Source organism: Manis javanica, chromosome 1, assembly GCF_040802235.1.
Source record: "Manis javanica isolate MJ-LG chromosome 1, MJ_LKY, whole genome shotgun sequence".
In the NCBI taxonomy this organism is placed as follows: domain Eukaryota; kingdom Metazoa; phylum Chordata; class Mammalia; order Pholidota; family Manidae; genus Manis; species Manis javanica.
In genome coordinates this window covers 222,518,366-222,539,360 of record NC_133156.1, presented here as the reverse complement: position 1 = coordinate 222,539,360, position 20,995 = coordinate 222,518,366, and the positions used below count along the sequence as shown (strand labels likewise).

General features: G+C 39.9%; 1 protein-coding gene across 1 annotated transcript in view; it reads right to left on the bottom strand.

Moving 5' to 3' along the window:
- HADHA (hydroxyacyl-CoA dehydrogenase trifunctional multienzyme complex subunit alpha) overlaps positions 1 to 20,995 on the bottom strand; it is a 60,142-nt gene that overhangs the window by 21,002 nt on the left and 18,145 nt on the right. The window contains exons 6-7 of the mRNA XM_036990632.2: positions 20,620 to 20,739; positions 19,185 to 19,287 (exon numbers count right to left, since the gene is read on the bottom strand). Coding sequence (XP_036846527.2) covers positions 19,185 to 19,287; positions 20,620 to 20,739 — 223 coding nt within the window. The remainder of the gene's footprint in view (positions 1 to 19,184; positions 19,288 to 20,619; positions 20,740 to 20,995) is intronic.

Genomic DNA, 20,995 nt, shown 5'->3' with positions numbered 1-20,995 from the left:
GCCCACATGGGCGGTTAACTTGAAGCAACAGAGAATACCTAGTGGAAAAAAAGAGCTCACTTTGTGATATGCTAGAGGCTGGAGGGCTGGTGCCCATGAATTCGCTGCACAGTGGTCCTGTGTGACAGGCAGATGGCTCATGGAGACTAACACTAGACTATTGAGGTTTAAAGTTATACGGCCCATAGCCTCAGCAGTCCCAGACCTGGTCTCAACGATACAGAAAATACAGCAGGCTGAAGGAGGCTGGTGCTCACGGATGGACCTTGCAAATGTTTTCTTCTGTCTTTCCATCTCTGAGAAGAGCCAACCACAATCTGCCTTCACATGGGAAGGACACCAATTTATTTTTACTGTGCTGCCCACTGGATCATCTGAACTCACCAGCTTATCATCACAACTTGGTCAGGAGGGATTTGGACCCGATGCAGGTTTCAAGTGTAATAATACACTATACTGATGATTTTATGATAATGTCAGAGACAGAAGAGCAGGCTAGGACTGATTTTAATGGGATAGTGACACACATGACCAACCTGGACTGGTTAATAAACCCAGCAAAGGCCCAAGCGCCTGTTCCTACAGTGAGATTCTTAGGCATAACGCAGGCAAGAGCTACCTGGGATATTCCGCAGGTGACGAAGAATAAACTGCTGTCACTGCCCAACCTTAGAACCAAACAAGATGCCCAGCATCTGGTTGGTTTATTTGGATATTGGAGGATGCATATTCCACAGCTGGGAATATTGTCGGGTCCCATCTCTGACTACAGGGAAGAAAGCTACATTTAAGTAGAGACCAGAACAAAAGCAGGCCATATCTAAATGAAAAAAGGCAGTCACACTCTTGGCACCTTTGGGCCCTTCTGACCCCCCACTCAGATGTGATTTTGGAAGCATCTGCCTCCCGGACCCATGCAGACCGGAGCTTGTGGAGCTTGTGGCAAAAGCCCATGAGTGCCTCCCAGCAGTGCCCATAGAGATTTTGGCCCAGAAAATGCCCAGATGCTGCTGCCCAGTACACACCATTTGAGAGACAATTATTAGCATGCTATTGGGCATTAATTGAGACTGCCTAGATGACTGAGAGACATAAAGTAATCTTGAAACCTGATACCCATAATGTCATGGGTGATGTCAGAGAAACACTCTAATAAGAAGGCGGTGCCCAGAAGAGCTCCCTAATAAAATGGAAGTGGTTCTGACAGGAGCAGGCTGTGGCGGAGGGGGGGAGGCGCGGGGAGGGTTATGCACAGAGGCCTACATGGTATCCATGAGCAGGTGACCTCTTTTCCTGTAGGACTGGCTGTGGAGCCATCTGAAGAGCTGCCAGAACCGATCACTATGTGGGCTGTGCCCTGTGAAGAGCCCTCAGCTGAGCAGCCAAGAGCTGCTTGGTTTACTTCCAGGTGGCAGCTCCCAGGTGAATGGACAGTGTCCTGTACGGAAAGCTGCTGCATTAAGACCCACGGATGACAAGAGTCTGGTTGAGGAAGGCAAGAACAAACCAGCCCAGTGGGCTGCAGTGCATGCTGTGTTCCAGGCAGTGATGGAACAACTGAATTATGATAAAAGGCTCTATGGTTGGATTTTACTGACTTGTGGGATGTAGCCAATGGCCTGGCTGTCTAGTCAAATAAATGGGCAGTGGAGAAGTGGATTATTAAAGGAATGCCCATGTGGGGTTCAGCCCTATAGAAATCACTCTAAGAATTTAAGGGGCACATTAAAGTAGGACATTGATGCCCATCAGAAGAACCTGCTTCCGGGATCAGAAGGTCATTGGAACCACCAAGCAGCCCAGCTGATGTGCTCCCTTGAGGAGGCCACCTGTGTCCATGACGTGAGTGGACATGGGGGAGCTGCAGCAACGCAGAGATGGGCTGAATCTGAACATCTTCCTCTTGCATCCTGTGAGGCACACAATGTCAACAAGAACTATTCTGTCTGTCAGCGGGAGAGACAAAGACTGCAGGTAGCTATGGGGAAAATTCCCTTGGGGGGAAGGCCCCCCACATAGCTGGCAAGTGGATTACACTGGACCAATGCCAGTAGCCCCTGGGGGTCCTAACTGGAATAGACACTTATTCTGGACTGGGCTTGCACACCCGGTGGTAGATGCAAATGCTCAAAATACCATAAAAAGATTAGAACAAGAGATACTGTACTAGTTTGCACCACCAAGTTACATCTCTTCAGACCAAGGGACACATTTTACAGTCCATGACGTCCACCAGTGGGCTGAGAAACATCCCATCAGACGGTGTGCCATGCTGCATGTCATCCTCAGAGCAATGGTTTAACAGAATTGGAATGGGCAGTTGAAACATTTGCTGTCTAAAATTGGGGGAGATAAAGGCATGAGGGGCTGGCTTACATACCTTCAAGAGTGTCTCCTCACACTTAACATGAGGGGGCTAAGGTAGGGCCCCCACTGGATAGATTCCTCCACTTTTCAGGGGACCTGGGGGAGAGGGGGTGGCAGAGTATGCTGGTGTGACTATACAGTTCTTCCCCACATCACTGCAACTTTCCTGTTTCCAACCGGATGCAGTGGTTCCAGGACCAGGGCTGCAACTGTGGGTGCCAGAAGCAGGGATGGTTGCCAAGCAAGAAACTGTAACCATGCCCTCAAGCCTTTAGGTCAGAATTCCCAAGGGCCTGATGGAGTGGATTGTGCCTTCCCCCAATTTGGCCAAGTGGGGGCTGACAGGAAGCGCTGCTGGGCCGCCTAGCGACAGGGACAGCCCGCTCGCTCTGCAACCGTGTAACCCTGCCCTCCATGAGTGGGAGTGGACTGGGGGGAAGGCACTTGCTAGACTGGTAGTGCTGCCAGCAATCTGGACTAGCACAGCAGCCAAACCTCATGTCCCTTCCACAGGTGGGGAAAGTCTGGGTAAAGATAAATGACAAATGGAGGGAAGGAGAAATATAGCTGAGGATAAAGGGATGAATAAGTGGGTTAAACAATGAGGGAAATACAACATTTTATAAATGTCTTGAGAGAGGCTCAGAGTAGGAGAATAATATCTCTTAGGAAAAGCATGCCAGATGTTCTGAAGGTGAAGCTATATGTTTGCCAAGAACTCCTCCATTTTTGGAACCTGACAAGGTTGAATGACAGCCTGTAAGGCAGATTTATATTGCTCTGAGAGAAACTCTTGTCATGACGCTTTATAGGACTAATGAGTTGTCTCTTTAAGTCTGTCCCCACCCCACACTGGCTTCTCCAAATGTTAGGCCTATTTGCATTAATACTATTGTTCTGTTGTATAAATGTCATACCAGATGTAAGTAATGTGATAGGTAGATTGTTTTGCTGTAAGGAATCTGTGTTTGAAGACCAGCGGGTAGACTGAGATATATATAATGAGTCATAAGAGATATTCATATGACCAAATAAATATTTCCCAGGTATCTTTGTTCTTCATCCACAGTTCCTGAAAACACTGCTGAGTCTTAAAGGTGAAATGGGTGTCTTGTCATGTTAATGAGACTTCTGGACCTCCACCCAAGGGCAGGGGCTGGAGTCTGAATCAGCCAATGGCCAATAATTTAGTCAGTCATGACTATGCAACAAAGCCCTCACAAAATCCGGAGAAAAGCTTATCCCTCTCTGCTCTCCTGGATCCTGCTTCTTAGTAGTAGAGAGCTTTTACGAAGCATAACCAGAATGCCTCCACTTGCCACCAAGCCAGGCTCCAAGTTCTACCAGGATAGAAGTTCCTTTATATGGGGACCTTGCTCTATGTGTCCTTTACAGTATCCTTTACTAAACTGGTCACTGTAAGTGTTTTGTTGAGTTCTGTTGAGCCACTCTAGCAAATTAATCAAACCTAAGGGGGAGGTCGTTGGAATTTCCAATCTGTAGCGCAGAGGTCAGAAGCACAGGTAACAGCTTGATCGGTGTCTGGAGTTGGGGCATGGAAGGCAGTCTTGTTGGGTGGAGCCCTAAACCTGGGGAGTCTGCTGCTGTCTCTGGGCAGATCGCATCAGAATTGACTTGGGTTCTTGGACACCCTGATGCTGTTCGAGAATTGCTTGATGTTGTGTGTGGGAAGAAATGCGCCCCCTGCCCCCAACACACATTGGAATCAGGTCTGGGAACCTGAAAGGAGTTAAGCGCACCATTGCAGAAGACAAATGGAAAATTAGTGACAAGGTGTTATGGGCAGAATTGTGACCCCTAAAATTCCTATGTTAAAGCTCCAATCACCAGTACCTCAAAGTATGACTATATTGGAAACATGAATTTTGCGTGTGCACAAAGACCACACGAGAGCAGTGAGAAGGCGCAATCTGTAAACCAAGAAGAAAGGCCACAGAAGAAACAAACTTGCTAACATCTTGATCTTGGACTTTTAGTCTCTAGAACTATGAGAAAATTAATTTCTGTGGTTTAAGCCCCCCAGTCTGTGGCATTCTGTTATGGCAGCCCTAGCACACTAACACATAATACTAATACCTGGGGAATGTGTATGTGGACAGGCCTCTCTGAACAGGCAAAGAATGTGAAATACTTTCACCACAGGGTCATCTCAGTAGAGAATTTTAATGATCAAGTGGAAAAAACAACTCATTCTGTGGATATCACTCAACTTCTTTCCCCAGTCACTCCTGTCACTGCCCAAACGGCTCATGAGCACAGTGGCCACAATGGAGGGATGAAGGTTTGCATGGGCTTAGCATGATGAGCCACTACAACTCATCAAGGCCAAGCCGGCTCCAGTCACTGCTGAATGCCCAGTCAGTTAACAGCAGAGAGCAATACTGAGTCCCTCATATGGGGAGTCCCCGAAGGCAGCTACCTTGTGTCAGGTTGATTATACTGCACTGCTTTTGCCACAGGAAGGGCAGTGCTTTGTTTGAGGGAATAGGCACTTGTTGTAGGTAAGAATTTGCCTTCCTGGCATGCAATGCTTCTGCCAAAACCACCATCTGTGGATTTACGGAATGCCTTACCCACCATTACAGTATTCCACACAGCACTGCTTCTGATCAACGAACTCACTTCACAGTAAATGAGGTGTGGCAAAGGGCCATGCTCATGAAATGCACTGATCTTACCATATGCTCCATCATCATGAAGGAGTCGGCGGGACAGAAGGTGGAGTGGACTTTCAAAGACTCTGTAATAGCACGCGTCATCCAGGATGCTGTGTATATTGTAAATTAGCCTCCAATATATGACATTCCTTCTTCCAAAGTGAGGATTCATTGGTCCAGGAATCAAGAAGTACAAACAGAAACGGCTCTGCTATTACCTCTAGTTATCTAACACCAAAAATTTTACTTCCTTTCCCTGCAACTCTAGGCACTGTTGGTCTAGAAGATTTAGTTCCAAAGAGAATAATGCTTCCATTAGGAGATATAACAATGACTTATCAAACCAAACCACTGGAAGTTAAGATTACCATATGGCCAGTTTGGGCTCCCCATGTCTCTGTAATACAGGCAGAGAAGGGAGTTACTGTACAGGCTGGGGGGATTAACCCTGATTACCAAGGGAGAGCTGTGTTTAGACCACACAATGGAGGTAAGGGAAAGTATGTCTTGAATATGGAAGATCTCTAAGAGTGTCTTTTAGTGACACCATGCCTTGTAACTTAAGTCAATAGAAACCTGTAACAACACAATTCATGTAGGACAGTTAATGGCCCAGACCATTTAGGAATGAAGGTCACCCCACCAGGCAAAGAACTATGACCAGCTGAGGTACATTCTGAAACCAAAGGGAATATGGACTGGGTAATAAAAAAGGTAATTTATAAACACTTGCTATGGCCACATGACCATTTGCAGAAATTGAGGAGTCCAGCCCCTCGCCAAAAATCAATGTGTCATTTATCAGGCCTAACCATAGGAAATTACAAAGGCTTTTTACCTTACAGGCCACATGGGGAAGGTGTCCTTCCCACACTAAATTTGGAGCACAGCCAGTGCACTGCAGTCCCTAATAGGAGCTGTAGTCGAGGACTCAGGTCTTCCTGGCTGCCTTTATGCTCTTACACACAGTCTAGCTTTGGTACCTTCATTCTTGTCTGTCTATATGGGACCTTCAGCCAAGGTCATCTTCCGGTGCCTCTGGTGAGGCCTCCTTATTGGGAGAGGAAGGGGAACCTTGAAGACAATCTCCCAACCCTGATTCTGTACTTTTCCACTCCTAGTTTTTGCCATTTTGAATGGTTGAAATCACAAACAAACAGCACAAAAATGAGAAAAATGTGGCACTAAATAGATCATGAAAGGATATTTGTTGGCTGTATGAGAGCTGAAATAGGAAGGCAGACCACTCAGGATAGAGAGTCCAGATATTAACCAAAACATATATGGTCAATTAATGTATGATAAGGAGCCATGGACATACAATGGGGAAATGACAACCTCTTCAACAGCTAGTGATGGCAAAACTGGACAGCTACATGTAAGAGAATGAAACTGGATCACTGTCTAACCCCATACACAAAAGTAAATTCGAAATGGATCAAAGACCTGAATGTAAGTCATGAAACCATAAAACTCTTGGAAAAAAACATAGGCAAAAATCTCTTAGACATAAACATGAGCAACTTCTTCATGAACATATCTCCCCGGGCAAGGTAGACAAAAGCAAAAATGAACAAGTGGGATTATATCAAGCTGAAAAGCTTCTGTACAGCAAAGGACACCATCAGAAGAACAAAAAGACATCCTACAGTATGGGAGAATATATTCATAAATGACAGATCCGATAAAGGGCGGACATCCAAAATATATAAAGAGCTAACGCATCTTAACAAACAAAAAGCAACTAATCCAATAAAAAAATGGTCAGAGGAACTGAACAAACAGTTCTCCAAAGAAATTCAGATGGCCAACAGACACATGAAAAGATGCTCCACATTGCTAGTCATCAGAGAAATGCAAATTAAAACCACAATGAGATATCACCTCACACCAGTAAGGATCGCCACCATCCAAAAGACAAACAACAACAAATGTTGGGGAGGTTGTGGAGAAAGGGGAAACCTCCTACACTGCTGGTGGGAATGTAAATTAGTTCAACCATTGTGGAAAGCAGTCTGGAGGTTCCTCAAAAAACTAAACATAGAAATACCATTTGACTCAGGAATTCCACTCCTAGGAATTTACCCTAAGAATGCAGCAGCCCACTGTAAAAAGACAGATGCACTATTTACAATAGCCAAGATATGGAAGCAACCTAAGTGTCCATCAGTAGATGAATGGATGAAGAAGAGGTGGTACATATACACAATGGAATATTATTCAGCCATAAGAAGAAAACAAATCCTACCATTTGCAACAACATGGATGGAGCTAGAGAGTATTATGCTCAGTGAAATAAGCCGGGTGGAGAAAGACAAGTACCATATGATATCACTCATATGTGGAGTATAAGAACAGGAAAAAGTGAAGGAACAAAACAGCAGCAGAATCACAGAACCCAAGAAAGGACTAAGAGTTATCAAAGGGAAAGGACTGGGGAGGATGGGTGGGAAGGGAGGGAGAAGAGGGGGGAAGAAGAAAGGGGGCCTTATGATTAGCATGTATAATGTGGTGGGGGCATGGAGAGGGCTGTGCAACACAGAGAAGACAAGTAGTGATTTTACAGCATCTCACTATGCTGATGGACAGTGACTAATGGGGTATGTGGGGGGGACTTGGTGAAGGGGGGAGTCTAGTAAACATAAGGTTCCTCATGTAATTGTAGATTAATGATACCAAAATTTAAAAAAAATTAAAAAAAGGGGGCATTATGATTAGCATGTATAATGGGGGGGCACGGGTGGCGGTCCAACACAGAGAAGACAAGTAGTAACTCTATAGCATCTTACTACACTGATAGACAGAGACTGTAATGGGGTATGTGGGGGGTACTTGGTGATGGGGGGAGTCTAGTAAACATGTCCCTTAAAAAAAAAAAAAAAAAAGAAATACAATAAAATGTCATTTTAATACTAAAAAAAAAGAAGGCAGACTACTGCCCTGTCTGACCTCAGCTAGGAACATGTGGAGAATTAAATTTTTTGTCATTGTGTACATGTCTATGAATGGCTATTAAAGTATGACAAATATTTTTGGGGTTACAATACATTTTAGTTGAGTAGGTGAATTCACAAGTAGGGAAACCACAACTACACAAATACTAAGGATCTACTGTACTCTGGTCATAACAGTAGAAATCAGTAACAGAAAAACATGTGACACATCCCCAAATATCTGGAGATTAAACAACACACTTCTAAATTACACATGGGTCAAAGAAGAAATTGCAAAAGAAATCTGAAAATATTTTGACTTTCATGGAAGTGAAAATATAACATTAATATGCAGATAAGGCAATGCTAAGAGGTAAATTTACAGCTTTAAATGCTTATGTTAGAAAAAAGAAAGGCCTAAAATCAATGATCTAAGCTTCCACCATAAGAAACTAGAAAAAGAGCAAATTAAACCCAAAAGCAAAGGTAAGGAAATGATAGCCAAAATCAAGAAAATAGCAAACAAATAAAACCAAAGAAAATCAATGAAACTAAAAGCTGGTTCTTAGAAAAGAGCAATAAAATTGATAAATTTCTAGCCAGACTGGTCAAGGGAAGGAAGAGGGAAGACACAGAATATTAATATCAGGAATGAAAAAGGAGACATCATTACAGGGAATCAAGACATTAAAATAATAATAATGAAGTATCAACAACTTGATTGTAATAAACGTGGCAAGTTAAATGAAATGGACAAAATCTTTGAAAAACAAACTGTTATAGCTCACCCAAGAAATGGAGAACCTGAATAGTCCTATATCTATTAAGGGAATTAAATTTGTAAGTAAAAACCTTTCCAACAATGAAAACTCCAAATCCATATGACTTCACTGGTGATTTCTATCAAGTATTTAAGAAAAAAACAAAAATTCTTTACAAAATATTCCAGAAAATAGAAGAGAAGGGAATATTTTCCAACTCATTTTATGAAGCCAGCACTGCCCCAATACCAACATGGGGCAAAAATATCACAAAAAAATGAAATTATCCCTGAGAGACCATTATCTCTCATGACAAGACATAAAAATCCTTTACAAAAGTTTATCTGATCAGCAAGCAATTTATAAATAGGATAATACATCATGACCAAGAGGAATTTATTCCAGGAATGAAAGTCTTGTTCAACAGTCAGAAATCAGTATAAATGATGTCACTAATAGACGAAAACGACAAAGATACACAATCGTCTCATTGGATGCAGAAAAAGCATATGACAAAATTTAACATCTGTTGTCAGCAAACTTTAAGTAAAAGAATAATTTCAATCTGATCAAGGACACATATGAAAAACCTACAGCTAACGTCATACAACTTATTGCATCAGAGTGAATGCTCTTCTCCTAAGATTGGAACAAGTTATTGTCTGCTTTCACCACTTTTACCCAATATTGTACTAAAGAGCTTAGCCATTGCAGTTAGTCAAGAAAAAGACAGAAACACCAACCAGAAGGGAAAGGAGACAAAATACCTTTATTTGTAAATAACATATTTATTTATGTAGAAAATCCTTAGGAATCTACAGAAAAAGCTCATAGAACTAATAATTATTTAGTAAAATCACAAAATAAAAATTCCATGTACAAAAATCAACTGTATTTATATACACTAGTAATAAGAAATTTAAAAATGTACTGGCCTATAAATATAAAATACTTAGGTATAAGTTTAACAAAATTTGTGCAAGGTATGTTCAATGAAAAGTATAAAACACTGATAAGAGAAATTAAAGATCAGCTAGACAAACAGTTATACCATGTTCATGATGAAGACACAGTACTTGAAAGATGTCAATTCTTCACAAACTGATACATTGATTCAATGCAATTCCAAGCAAAATCCTAGCAGATATTTTTGTAGATATGAATGATTATAAAATTTACATGTAAATGCAAAGAAATCAGTATAGGCAAAAAAATTTTTAAAGAAGAGAACCAAGTTGGAGGGGGTCACACTAACCTGATCTCAAAATTTACTACAAAAACACAATAATTGAAACAGTGTGCTATTAGCTTAAAATACACAACTAACAGGAAATGAGAATTCCAGATACAGACCCAAACACATAGGGTCAATGAATTTTCAAATAAGGTGTCAAGGTAGTTCAATAGGTAAAACAACTTCTCAATAAACTATGCAATGAACAACATTTGGATATTCATATGACAAAACAAAAAGTCTCAATTTTTACCTCACAAAAGTTAACTTGAAATGGATCATAGACCAACTATAATAGCTACACTATAAAACTTCCAGAACAAAACATAGTAGAAAATTTTTGTGATCTTCTTAGGAAAAGATTTCTTAGATACAACACTAACAGCTGATTCATACATATAAAGAGGATCTTGATACACAGTAGACTTCATCAAAATTAAGAATTTCTCCTCTTAGTATGTAATAAAAAGACAAGCCACAGACAGGGAGAAAATATTTGCAAATCACAAATCTCATGAATGACTCATACCTGATTTATAAAGAACTCTGAAAATCCAACAAGAAAAAATACCTCAATCAAACAGAATGGCAAAACACCCGAAGAGACTCTTAGCCAGAAGATATACATAAGGCAAATAAAAATGTGAAAGAAACTCAATACTTTTTGGTCATTAGGGAAATACAAATTAAAACCAGAATGAGGCACTACTACATTCCCCTTAGGATATCTAAAATTAAAAAGACTGTCCATGCAAAGTGGTAACCAGAACTGTTATATACTGCTGGCAGGAATGCAAAATGGTGTAACCTCTCTGGGAAAACAGTTTGACAGTTTCTTAAAAGCTAAATACACACCTATCATATGGTCCAGTCAATCCACTACTAAGTATCTGTCCAACAGAAATGAAATATATGTCCACATAAAGACTTGTGGATGAATGTTCACAGCAACTTTATGCAGAACAGGCCCAAATTGGGAACAACTCAAATAACCATCATTTGGTGAGTGGATAAACAAATTATGGTATCTATATGATGGAGTAACACTCAATAAGGAGGAAGAACAAACTACACTGCTGATATATGTAACAATAAGGATCAATTAAGCTGAATGAACGATGGCACAAAAAGCTACATACTAGAAATGTTCTTTGTATCTTTAGGTGCTCTTCACACAGCTATATGCCTTTGTCAAAACCCAACCTGTACATTAAAAACTGGTAAATTTCTTATGCACATAACATCTCAATAATGCTGATTCTTAAGAAATACAAGAGAGTAATGAACACTTATTCTAGAAGAGTGAATTCCTTGAGTGAGGGGAGGCAGAGACAAGAGGGTGATGAACACCTGATCCACAACCATGCTCCCCTTCAGCAGGGAAGGCAGAGAAGTTGAATGGGGAAGAGTAGTGTATCAGTAGGTGTCAGTTACTGTTATACTTTCAGGTTGGTTGGTTCACAAGTTTATTGTATTATTAAAACAGACACAAAAAATTAAAGGAAAAACAGCTTAAAGGTGGTGGCGTGAGAGGTGAGACAGAAACCTCCTCCCAAAACCACATATAATATGAAAATACAGCAAATCTAATCCTGAAAGAGTAATAGGAAAGAAAGCTGCAGCTCACTGCCTACACCTGGGGAAAACAGCAGACCTCAAGGAAAAGGGTAAAGTACAAAAGCTGTGATCTGGAGGGACCTAAGCCCTTCCCCCACCCCAGTTCACTGGCAGGAGGAAGAGAAATGGAGCAGGGAGAGGGTGGAAGCCTAGGACTGCTGAACACCCAGCCCTGGAGATCTGCTCTGGAAGCACAAACCTACATTACATGGTGCTCTGGAGATTAGTGGGGTTGGAAAGCTAAGACAGGCAGAAGATGTGGAGAGATCAAGATTCTAGCTGCTTGTGGAAAATAGGTATCCACAACTGGCCACTCTGGGACAAAAGTAAGTTGGGCAGTCTGAGAGACTTCTTAACAGCAAGAGGGTTGCTAAAGGGGCAAGGATTGCACAGAGCTTGCTGCTCAGGAGAAAAGACAAGTGGACATAATTGTCCGGTGCACTCTGCCCAGCAGACTGGGAACTTTCAGGAAGTTCAGGTGCTCCATCCCCCTGACTGACGAGACCTTCCACCATGATATGTAGCCTGCAATGCCTTCCTCCTGGCGGGCACCAGCTCACAAACCTGCTGCCCCAGCCATTGTGCCAGGTCAGCTAGATGGTGGCCCTGCCTCACCTACAGCAGCTACAAGTGTAAAACATAGAGGCTTCTCCCTGCATACTTGGATCACTAGCCCTGGCAGTAGAGGCAGGTACTGCAACCAGGAAGCAGGGAAGAGTTCTTTCCTCCCAAAAGGCACCAGCGTTGCTCACCTGCAACCCCCGTAATCAGTCCAGGGGCTGAGCAGCTCCAGAGAGTAGAGCTTCTGGGCACTAGAGGGTGTTACCTGCAAATATGAAACATCAAAGGAACCGGTTTAAACCACAACTACAGAAAATATTCAAGACCTCAGGGAGGAATTCAAGAATGAGATATGAACGTTGAAAGATACAGTATTTGAAATGAAACAATAGAGGGATTTAAAAAGCAGATTAGATGAAGTTGAGGAGGCTGTAAATGGAAGAGAAATTAGAGAAGAGGAATACTGAGGCACAGAGGGGAAAAAAGGATCTCAAAAGAGAAAGAACATTGAGAGAACTGTGTGACCAATCCCAACAGAACAATATTTGCACTATAGGGGTACCAGAAGAAGTAGAGAGAGAAAAAGGGATAGAAAGTGTCTTTGAGAAGGTCATTGCTGAAAACTTCCCCAATCTGGGGAAGGAAATAGTCTCTCAGGCCATGGAGGTGCACAGATCTGCCAACACAAGGGACCCAAGGAAGACAACACCAAGACATATAATAATTAAAATAGCAAAGATCAAGGATAAGGACAGAGTATTAAAAGGAGCCAGAAAGAGAAAAAAGATCACATACAAAGGAAAGCCATCAGGCTATTATCAGACTTCTCAAAAAAATCTTACAGGCCAGAAAGGAGTGGAATGATATATTTAATGCAATGAAACAGAAGGAGCTCAAACTAAGAATACTCTACCTGGCAAGATTATCATTTAAATTTGAAGGAGGGATTAAACAATTTTCAGATAAGCAAAAGCTGAGAGAATTTACTTCCCACAAACCATCTTGACAGTGTATTTTGGAGGGATTGCTCTAGATGGAAGTGTTCCAAAGGCTAAGTAGCTGTCAACAGAGGTAATAAAACCACAGTAAGTAAAGTAGAACAATTAATTACTAAGCATATGCAAAATTAAATCAACAATCCCCAAAGTCAGTCAAGGGATAGACAAAGAGTACAGAATATGATACCTAATATATAAAGAATGGAGAAGGAAGAAAAAGGAGGAGAAATAAAAAAAAAAGAACCTTTAGACTGTGTCTGTAATAGCATACTAAGTGAGTTAAGTTAGACTCTTAGATAGTAAGGAAATTAACTTTGAACCTTTGGTAACCACAAATCTAAAGCCTGCAATGGCAATAAGTACATACCTATCGATAATCACCCTAAATGTAAATGGTCTCAATGCACCAATCAAAAGACACAGAGTCATTGAATGGATAAAAAAACCAGACCTGTCTATATGCTGCCTACAAGAGACTCACTTCAAACCCAAAGACATACACAGACTAAAAGTGAAGGAATGAAAAAAGATATTTCATGCAACTAATAGGGAGAAAAAAGCAGGAGTTGCAGTACTTGTATCAGACAAAATAGACTTCAAAACAAAGAAAATAACAAGAGACAAAGAAGGGCATTACACAATGAAAAGGGGTCAGTCCAACAAGAGGACATAACCATTATAAATATCTATGTACCCAACACAGGAGCATCTACATATGTGAAACAAATAGTAACAGAATTAAAGGGTGAAATAGAATGCAATGCATGCATTGTAGGAGACTTCAATATACCACTCACTCCAAAGGACAGATCAACCAGACAGAAAATAAGTAAGGACACAGAGGTACTGAACAACACATTCGAACAGATGGACCTAATACACATCTACAGAACACTCCACCCAAAAGCAGCAGGATACACATTCTTCTACACGGAACATTTTCAAGAACAGATCACATACTAGGCCACAAAAACAGCCTCAGTAAATTAAAAGACTGAAATTGTACCAACCCACTTCTCAGAGCACAGAGGTATGAAGCTAGAAATAAATTATGCAAAGAAAATGAAAAAGCCCACAAACACATGGAGCCTTAACAACATACTCCTAAATAATCAATGGATTGATGAACAAATAAAAACAGAGATCAAACAATATATGGAGACAAATGACAACAAAAACTCAACACCACAAAATCTGTGGGACGCAGAGAAGGCCATGTTAAGAGGGAAGTATACTGCAATACAAGCCAACCTCAGGAAAGAAGAACAAAACCATATGAATAGTCTAAGCTCACAGTTAGCGAAACTAGAAAAAGAAGAACAAATGAGGCCCAAAGTCAGTAGAAGGAGGGACATAAAGATCAGAGCAGAAATGAATAAAATCGAGAAGAATAAAACAATAGAAAGAATCATTGAAAGCAGTAGCTGGTTCTTTAAGAAAATAAACAAAATAGATAAACCCCTAGCCAGACTTTTCAAGAAAAAAAGAAAGTCTACACACATAAACAGAATCAGAAACGAGAAAGGAAACACCACAGAAATACAAAGATTATAAGAATACTAAGAAAAATTATATGCTAACAAATTGGATAACCTAGAAGAAATGGACAACTTTCTAGAAAAATACAACCTTCCAAGGCTGACCCAGGAAGAAACAGAAAATCTGAACAGATCAATGAAATTGAACCAGTAATCAAAAAACTACCTAAGAACAAAACACCTAGATGAAATGGCTTCACTGCTGAATTTTATCAAACATTTAGTGAAGACCTAATACCCATCCTGCTTAAAGTTTTCCAAAAAGTACAAAAGAAGGGAATACTTCCAAACTCATTCTATGAGGCCAGCATCACTCTAATACCAAAACGAGGCAAAGACATCACAAAAGAAGAAAATTACAGACCAATATCCTTGATGAACACAGATGCAAAAATACTCAACAAAATATTAGCAAATCTAATTCAAAAAAACATGAAAAAGATCATCCAGCATGATCAAGCAGACTTATTCCAGGGATGCAAGGATGGTACAATATTTCAAAAATCTATCAACATAATACATTAAATCAACAAAAAGAACAAAAACCACATGATCATCTCCATAGATGCCGAAAAAGCATTCAACAAAATTCAACATCCATTCATGATAAAAACTCTCAATAAAATGGGTATAGAGGGCAAGTACCTCAACATAATAAAGGCCATATATGAAAAACCCACAGCCAACATCATACTTAGAAGCTGAAAGCTTTTCCTTTGAGATCGGGAACAAGACAAGGATGCCCACTCTTCCCACTTTTATTCAACACAGTACTGGAGCTCCAAGCCATGGTAGCCAGATAACACAAAGAAATAAAAGGCATCCAACAATTCATCAATTCAGAATATATTCATAAATGACAGATCCGATAAAGGGTGGACATCCAAAATATATAAAGAGCTCACACACCTCAACAAACAAAAAGCAAATAATCCAATTAAAAAATGGGCAGAGGAGCTGAATAGACAGTTCTCTAAAGAAGAAATTCAGATGGCCAACAGACACATGAAAAGATGCTCCACTTCGCTTGTCATCAGAGAAATGCCAATTAAAACCACAATGAGATATCACCTCACACCAGTAAGGATGGCTACCATCCAAAAGATAAACAACAAGTGTTGGCGAGGTTGTGGAGAAAGGGGAAACCTCCTACACTGCTGGTGGGAATGTAAATTAGTTCAACCATTGTGGAAAGCAGTATGGAGGTTCCTCAAAATAGAAATACCATTTGACCCAGGAATTCCACTTCTAGGAATGTACCCTAAGAATGCAGCACTCAAGTTTGAAAAAGACAGATGCACCCCTATGTTTATCGCTGCACTATTTACAATAGCCAAAATATGGAAGCAACCTAAATGTCCATCAGTAGATGAATGGATAAAGAAGATGTGGTACATATACACAGTGGAATATTACTCAGCCATAAGAAAAAAACAAATCCTACCATTTGCAACAACATGGATGGAGCTAGAGGGTATTATGCTCAGTGAAATAAGCCAGGCAGAGAAAGACAAATACCAAATGATTTCACTCATATGTGGAGTATAGGAACAAAGGAAAACTGAAGGAACAAAACAGCAGCAGAATCACAGAACCCAAGAATGGACTAACAGTTACGAAAGGTAAAGGGACTGGGCAGGATGGGTGGGAAGGGAGGGATAAGGGCGGGGAAAAAGAAAGGGGGCATTACGATTAGCATGTATAGCATGGGGGGTGGGGAGCATGGGGAAGACTGGGCAACACAGAGAAGAGAAGTAGTGATTTTACAGCATCTTACTATGCTGATGGACAGTGACTGTGAAGGTGTATGTGGAGGAGACTTGATGAAGGGGGGAGCCTAGTAAACATAATGTCCTTCATGTAATTGTAGATTAATGATACCAAAATAGAAATAATAAATCAAAAAATAAATAAATAAATAAATAAAATAAAATAAAAGGCATCCAGATTGGCAAGGAAGAAGTTAAACTGTCCCTGTTTGTAGATGACATGACACTGTACATAAAAACTCCAAAACTACTAGATCTAATATCTGAATTCAGCGAAGTCACAGGATACAAAATTAATATACAGAAATCTGTTGCATTCCTATACACTAATGATGAACCAGCAGAAAGAGACATCAGCAAAACAATTTCATTCACAATTGCATAAAAAAAATAAAATACCTAGGAATAAACCTAACCAAGGAAGTGAAAGACCTATACCCTGAAAACTGTAAGACACTCTTAAGAGAAATTAAAGAGGACACTAACAAATGGAAATTCATTCTATGCTCTTGGATAAGCAGAATTAATATTGTCAAATGGCCATCCTGCCTAAAGTAATCTACAGATTCAATGCAATCCCTATCAAAATACCAACAGCATTCTTCAATGAACTGGAACAAATAGTTTTAAAATTCATATGGAACCACAAAAGACCCCGAATAGCCAAGGCAATCCTGAGAAGAATAAAGCAGGGGGGATCTTGCTCCCCAACTTCAAGGTCTACTACAAAGTCACAGTAATCAAGACAATTTGGTACTGGCACAAGAACAGACCCATAGATCAGTGGAACAGAATAGAGAGTCCAGATATTAACCCAAGCATATATGGTCAATCACAGAATCAGAATCACAGAACCCAAGAATGGACTAACAGTTACCAAAGGGAAAGGGACTGGGGAGGGAAATGGGTGGGAGGGGAGGGATAAGGGCGGGGGAAAAAGAAAGGGGGCATTACAATCAGCATGTATAGTGTTATATACGTGTAATGTATACGATTAGCAATGTGTATCATATTAATATGATAAAGGAGCCATGGATATACAATGGGGAAATGAGCCTTCTCAACAGCTAGTGTTGGCAAAATTGGAGAGCTACATGTAAGAGAATGAAACTAGAGTACTGTATAACTCCATACAGAAAAGTAAACTCAAAATGGATCAACATCTGAATACATGTCATGAAACCATAAAACTCTTAGAAGAAAACATAGGCAAAAATTTCTTGAATATAAACATGAGTAACTTTTTCCCGAACGCATCTCCTCAGGCAAGGGAAACAAAAGCAAAAATGAACAAATGGGACTACATCAAGCTAAAAAGCTTCTGTACAGCAAGGGACACCATCAGTAGAACAAAAAGGCATCCTACAGTATGGGAGAATATATTTGTAAATGACATATCTGACAAGAGGTTAACATCCAAAATAAAGAACTCACTCTTCAACACCCAAAAAGCAAATAACCCTATTAAAAAATGGGTGGAGGACATGAAGAGACACTTCTCCAGAGAAGAAATTCAGATGGCCAACAGACACATGAAAAGATGCTCCACATCACTAATTATCAGGGAAATGCAAATTAAAACCACAATGAGATATCACCTCACACCAGTTGGAATGGCCAACATCAAAGACTAGAAACAACAAATCTGGTGAGGATGTGGAGAAAGGGGAACCCTCCTACACTGCTGGTGGGAATGTAAATTAGTTCAACCATTGTGGAAAGCAATATGGAGGTTCCTCAAAAAAACTGAAAATAGAAATATCATTTGACCCAGGAATTCCACTCCTAGGAATTTACCCAAAGAAAACAAAATCTCAGATTCAAAAAGACATGCACCCCTGTTTATTGCAGCACTATTTACAGTAGCCAAGATATGGAAGCAACTTAAGTGTCCATCAGTAGATGAACAGATAAAGAAGAGGTGGTATATATAGACAATGGAATACTATTTAGTCGTAAGAAGAAAACAAATCCTACCATCTGCAACAACATGGATGGAGCTAGAGGGTATTATGTTCAGTGAAATAAACCAGGTGGAAAAAGACAAGTACCAAATGATTTTTCACATTTGTGGAGTATAACAACGAAGCAAAACTGAAGGAACAAAACAGCAGCAGACTCACAGACTCCAAGAAGGGACTAGTGGTTACCAAAGGGATGGGGGAGGGTGGGTGGAGAGGGAGGGAGAAGGGGATTATGGGGTATTATAATTGGTACACATGGTGTGTGTGGGGTCACTGGGAAGACAGTGTAGCACAGAGAAGACAAGTAGTGGCTCTGTGACATCTTACTATGCTGATGGACAGTGACCTTATTGGGGTATGGGGGGGACTTGATAATATGGGTGAATGTAGTAACCACAATGTTTTCATGTGAAACCTTCATAAGATTGCATGTCAATGATACCTTAATAAAAATAAAGTTAATACTAAAAATAACACACACACAAAAAAGGAAGGTTATCATGGATAATGATACAGGTAATATAAGAACTAAAAATAATGACTTGATTCAGTTCTGTGTTCCTGATGTCCAAATTATAAATAAAGTAAAATAAAATTTGGGATCATGTTGAAAATGATTTAGCATTAGCTATTTTTAGAAAACTTCACTCTTCAGCATGACTCATTGCTTAATAGTTTGAGTTTCACTCTAACCAATATTAAAGATACTAACTATTTATGAAAATAAATCACTTCATAAGACACAAACTGAGGCTAACACTTACCCAAGGGGTCCACCAAATGGTCAACCAGTCCCATTTTCTTTGCTCTGTCTGCACGAATGTTTCTACCAGTCAGCATCATGTCAAAAGCAGCAGGCACACCCACCTGACATGCGAGTAAGGATTAGGGCATAGGGGAAAAAAATAGCAGAGTGACAATTATAGTTCACAAACCTATCAACTGAGCAAAATAAATATTAAAATGAGAAAAGTCAGACCAGACTTTTATGCTATTGTCTATCACTGAATTTCACAAACTGATATAAGTTTTGGTAACTTTTGGGATCAGAAAACTCCAGCTGAATTTGCATTTAATTTGCATATACTCATATTTGGCTTCTAAATTCTACAACGAATACCCTTATTATGCCGTTTGTACAAGAGGAAACAAAAGGAAACAAAAATGTCTTTATACCTCTCAATATGTAGGATTTCTGTCTTGTGGAAGTGATTAGGTGGAGAAATTATTTCATGTTTCCTGAAATTGTGCACTCACGTCATTCTGAGTTTCTTCTCTATCATTTGTGTAATATTTAAATTTCTACATTGGAACTAGTGGAGAATATGAAAAACCTGACAGTTTTGACAATGTCTTTCAGGAGAATTTTAGGCTTAACAAAAATAGGACTCAGCCAGGGTTTCTTATGCAGGTAAAAGAAGAATGGTTCTATCAACATTCAAATACCAACTATGATGGAGCAACAGAAACTCAGCAATATTTTCTATACACATATAGGTTTATTTGCTCTTTCAATAAATCTTCTTGACAATTTCAATGAAGGATTATCAGAAAACTAACACCATAAACCTTCCTAGTTTTCTGTGCCCAGTATAATTCAACTTCCCTCCAGAGAGTATTTCTGATGAGCCTTGTTTTCATTGAGGAATCTATAATGCTAGGAGCTATGAGGTTCAGTGGGCGTTCATGTTAGATATAAGATTGCTTTCCAGTCTCCAGGTCTGACTGTCCTTCCTATCTCCTTAATTATTTAAAAGCCTCTGATTCTACAGACAACAGCAATGAGATCTTCTGAATCAGGGGAAAGGAAAGGTCTGCCTCTTATATTTATTACAAAACATGACCCAATGACCCAAGGATTTGAAATACTGACTTAGGATGGTGCCATGCAGGTAAGTAACAAACACTAAGCTCTGGAAAGGTAAGGCATATATCTTACTAATCTTTATCTTTTTTCAGGGACTAACAAAGAACCTTTATCAATAATTTTGATAAAGGAATTAAAATAAATAAAAGGTGGAATTGAAAAAATAAACAAGTACCAAGAATAAACAGTTGTTATTTATCCTCTATACTCATATTTGGCTTCTAAATTCTACAATGAATATCCTTATTATGCCGTTCATACAAGAGGAAATAGATGCAAAGGGGTACATAGATACTGAGGTTCTAAACTTCACAAGAGTGTCTTAAACTTACCATTTTGGGCAGCCTTTGTGTGCCTCCTGCTCCTGGTAAGATGCCCAGCAAGACTTCAGGGACACCTAATACGGTTTTTTTATCTTTTGTTGCTATTCTGTATTGGCATGAAATGGCAAGCTTCAAAACAAATGAAAGAAAAGTATAAAGTTAGAAAATGTAACTTTATAACATCTTAGAATCTGTGAGGGTCTAAAGATTACTTAGAAAAGCAGGAATATGCCCACAGAAAAAAATGATATTCCTTAGGCTGGCACTTGATGCTTTCTACAATTTACCGTTCCAGACTTATTTCATACTTTTTGCCTAACTCATTAACCTCTTTTGGGGTTGCAGATCTCCTTAAAAATCTGCTTAAAGCTATGGAAGCTCTCAA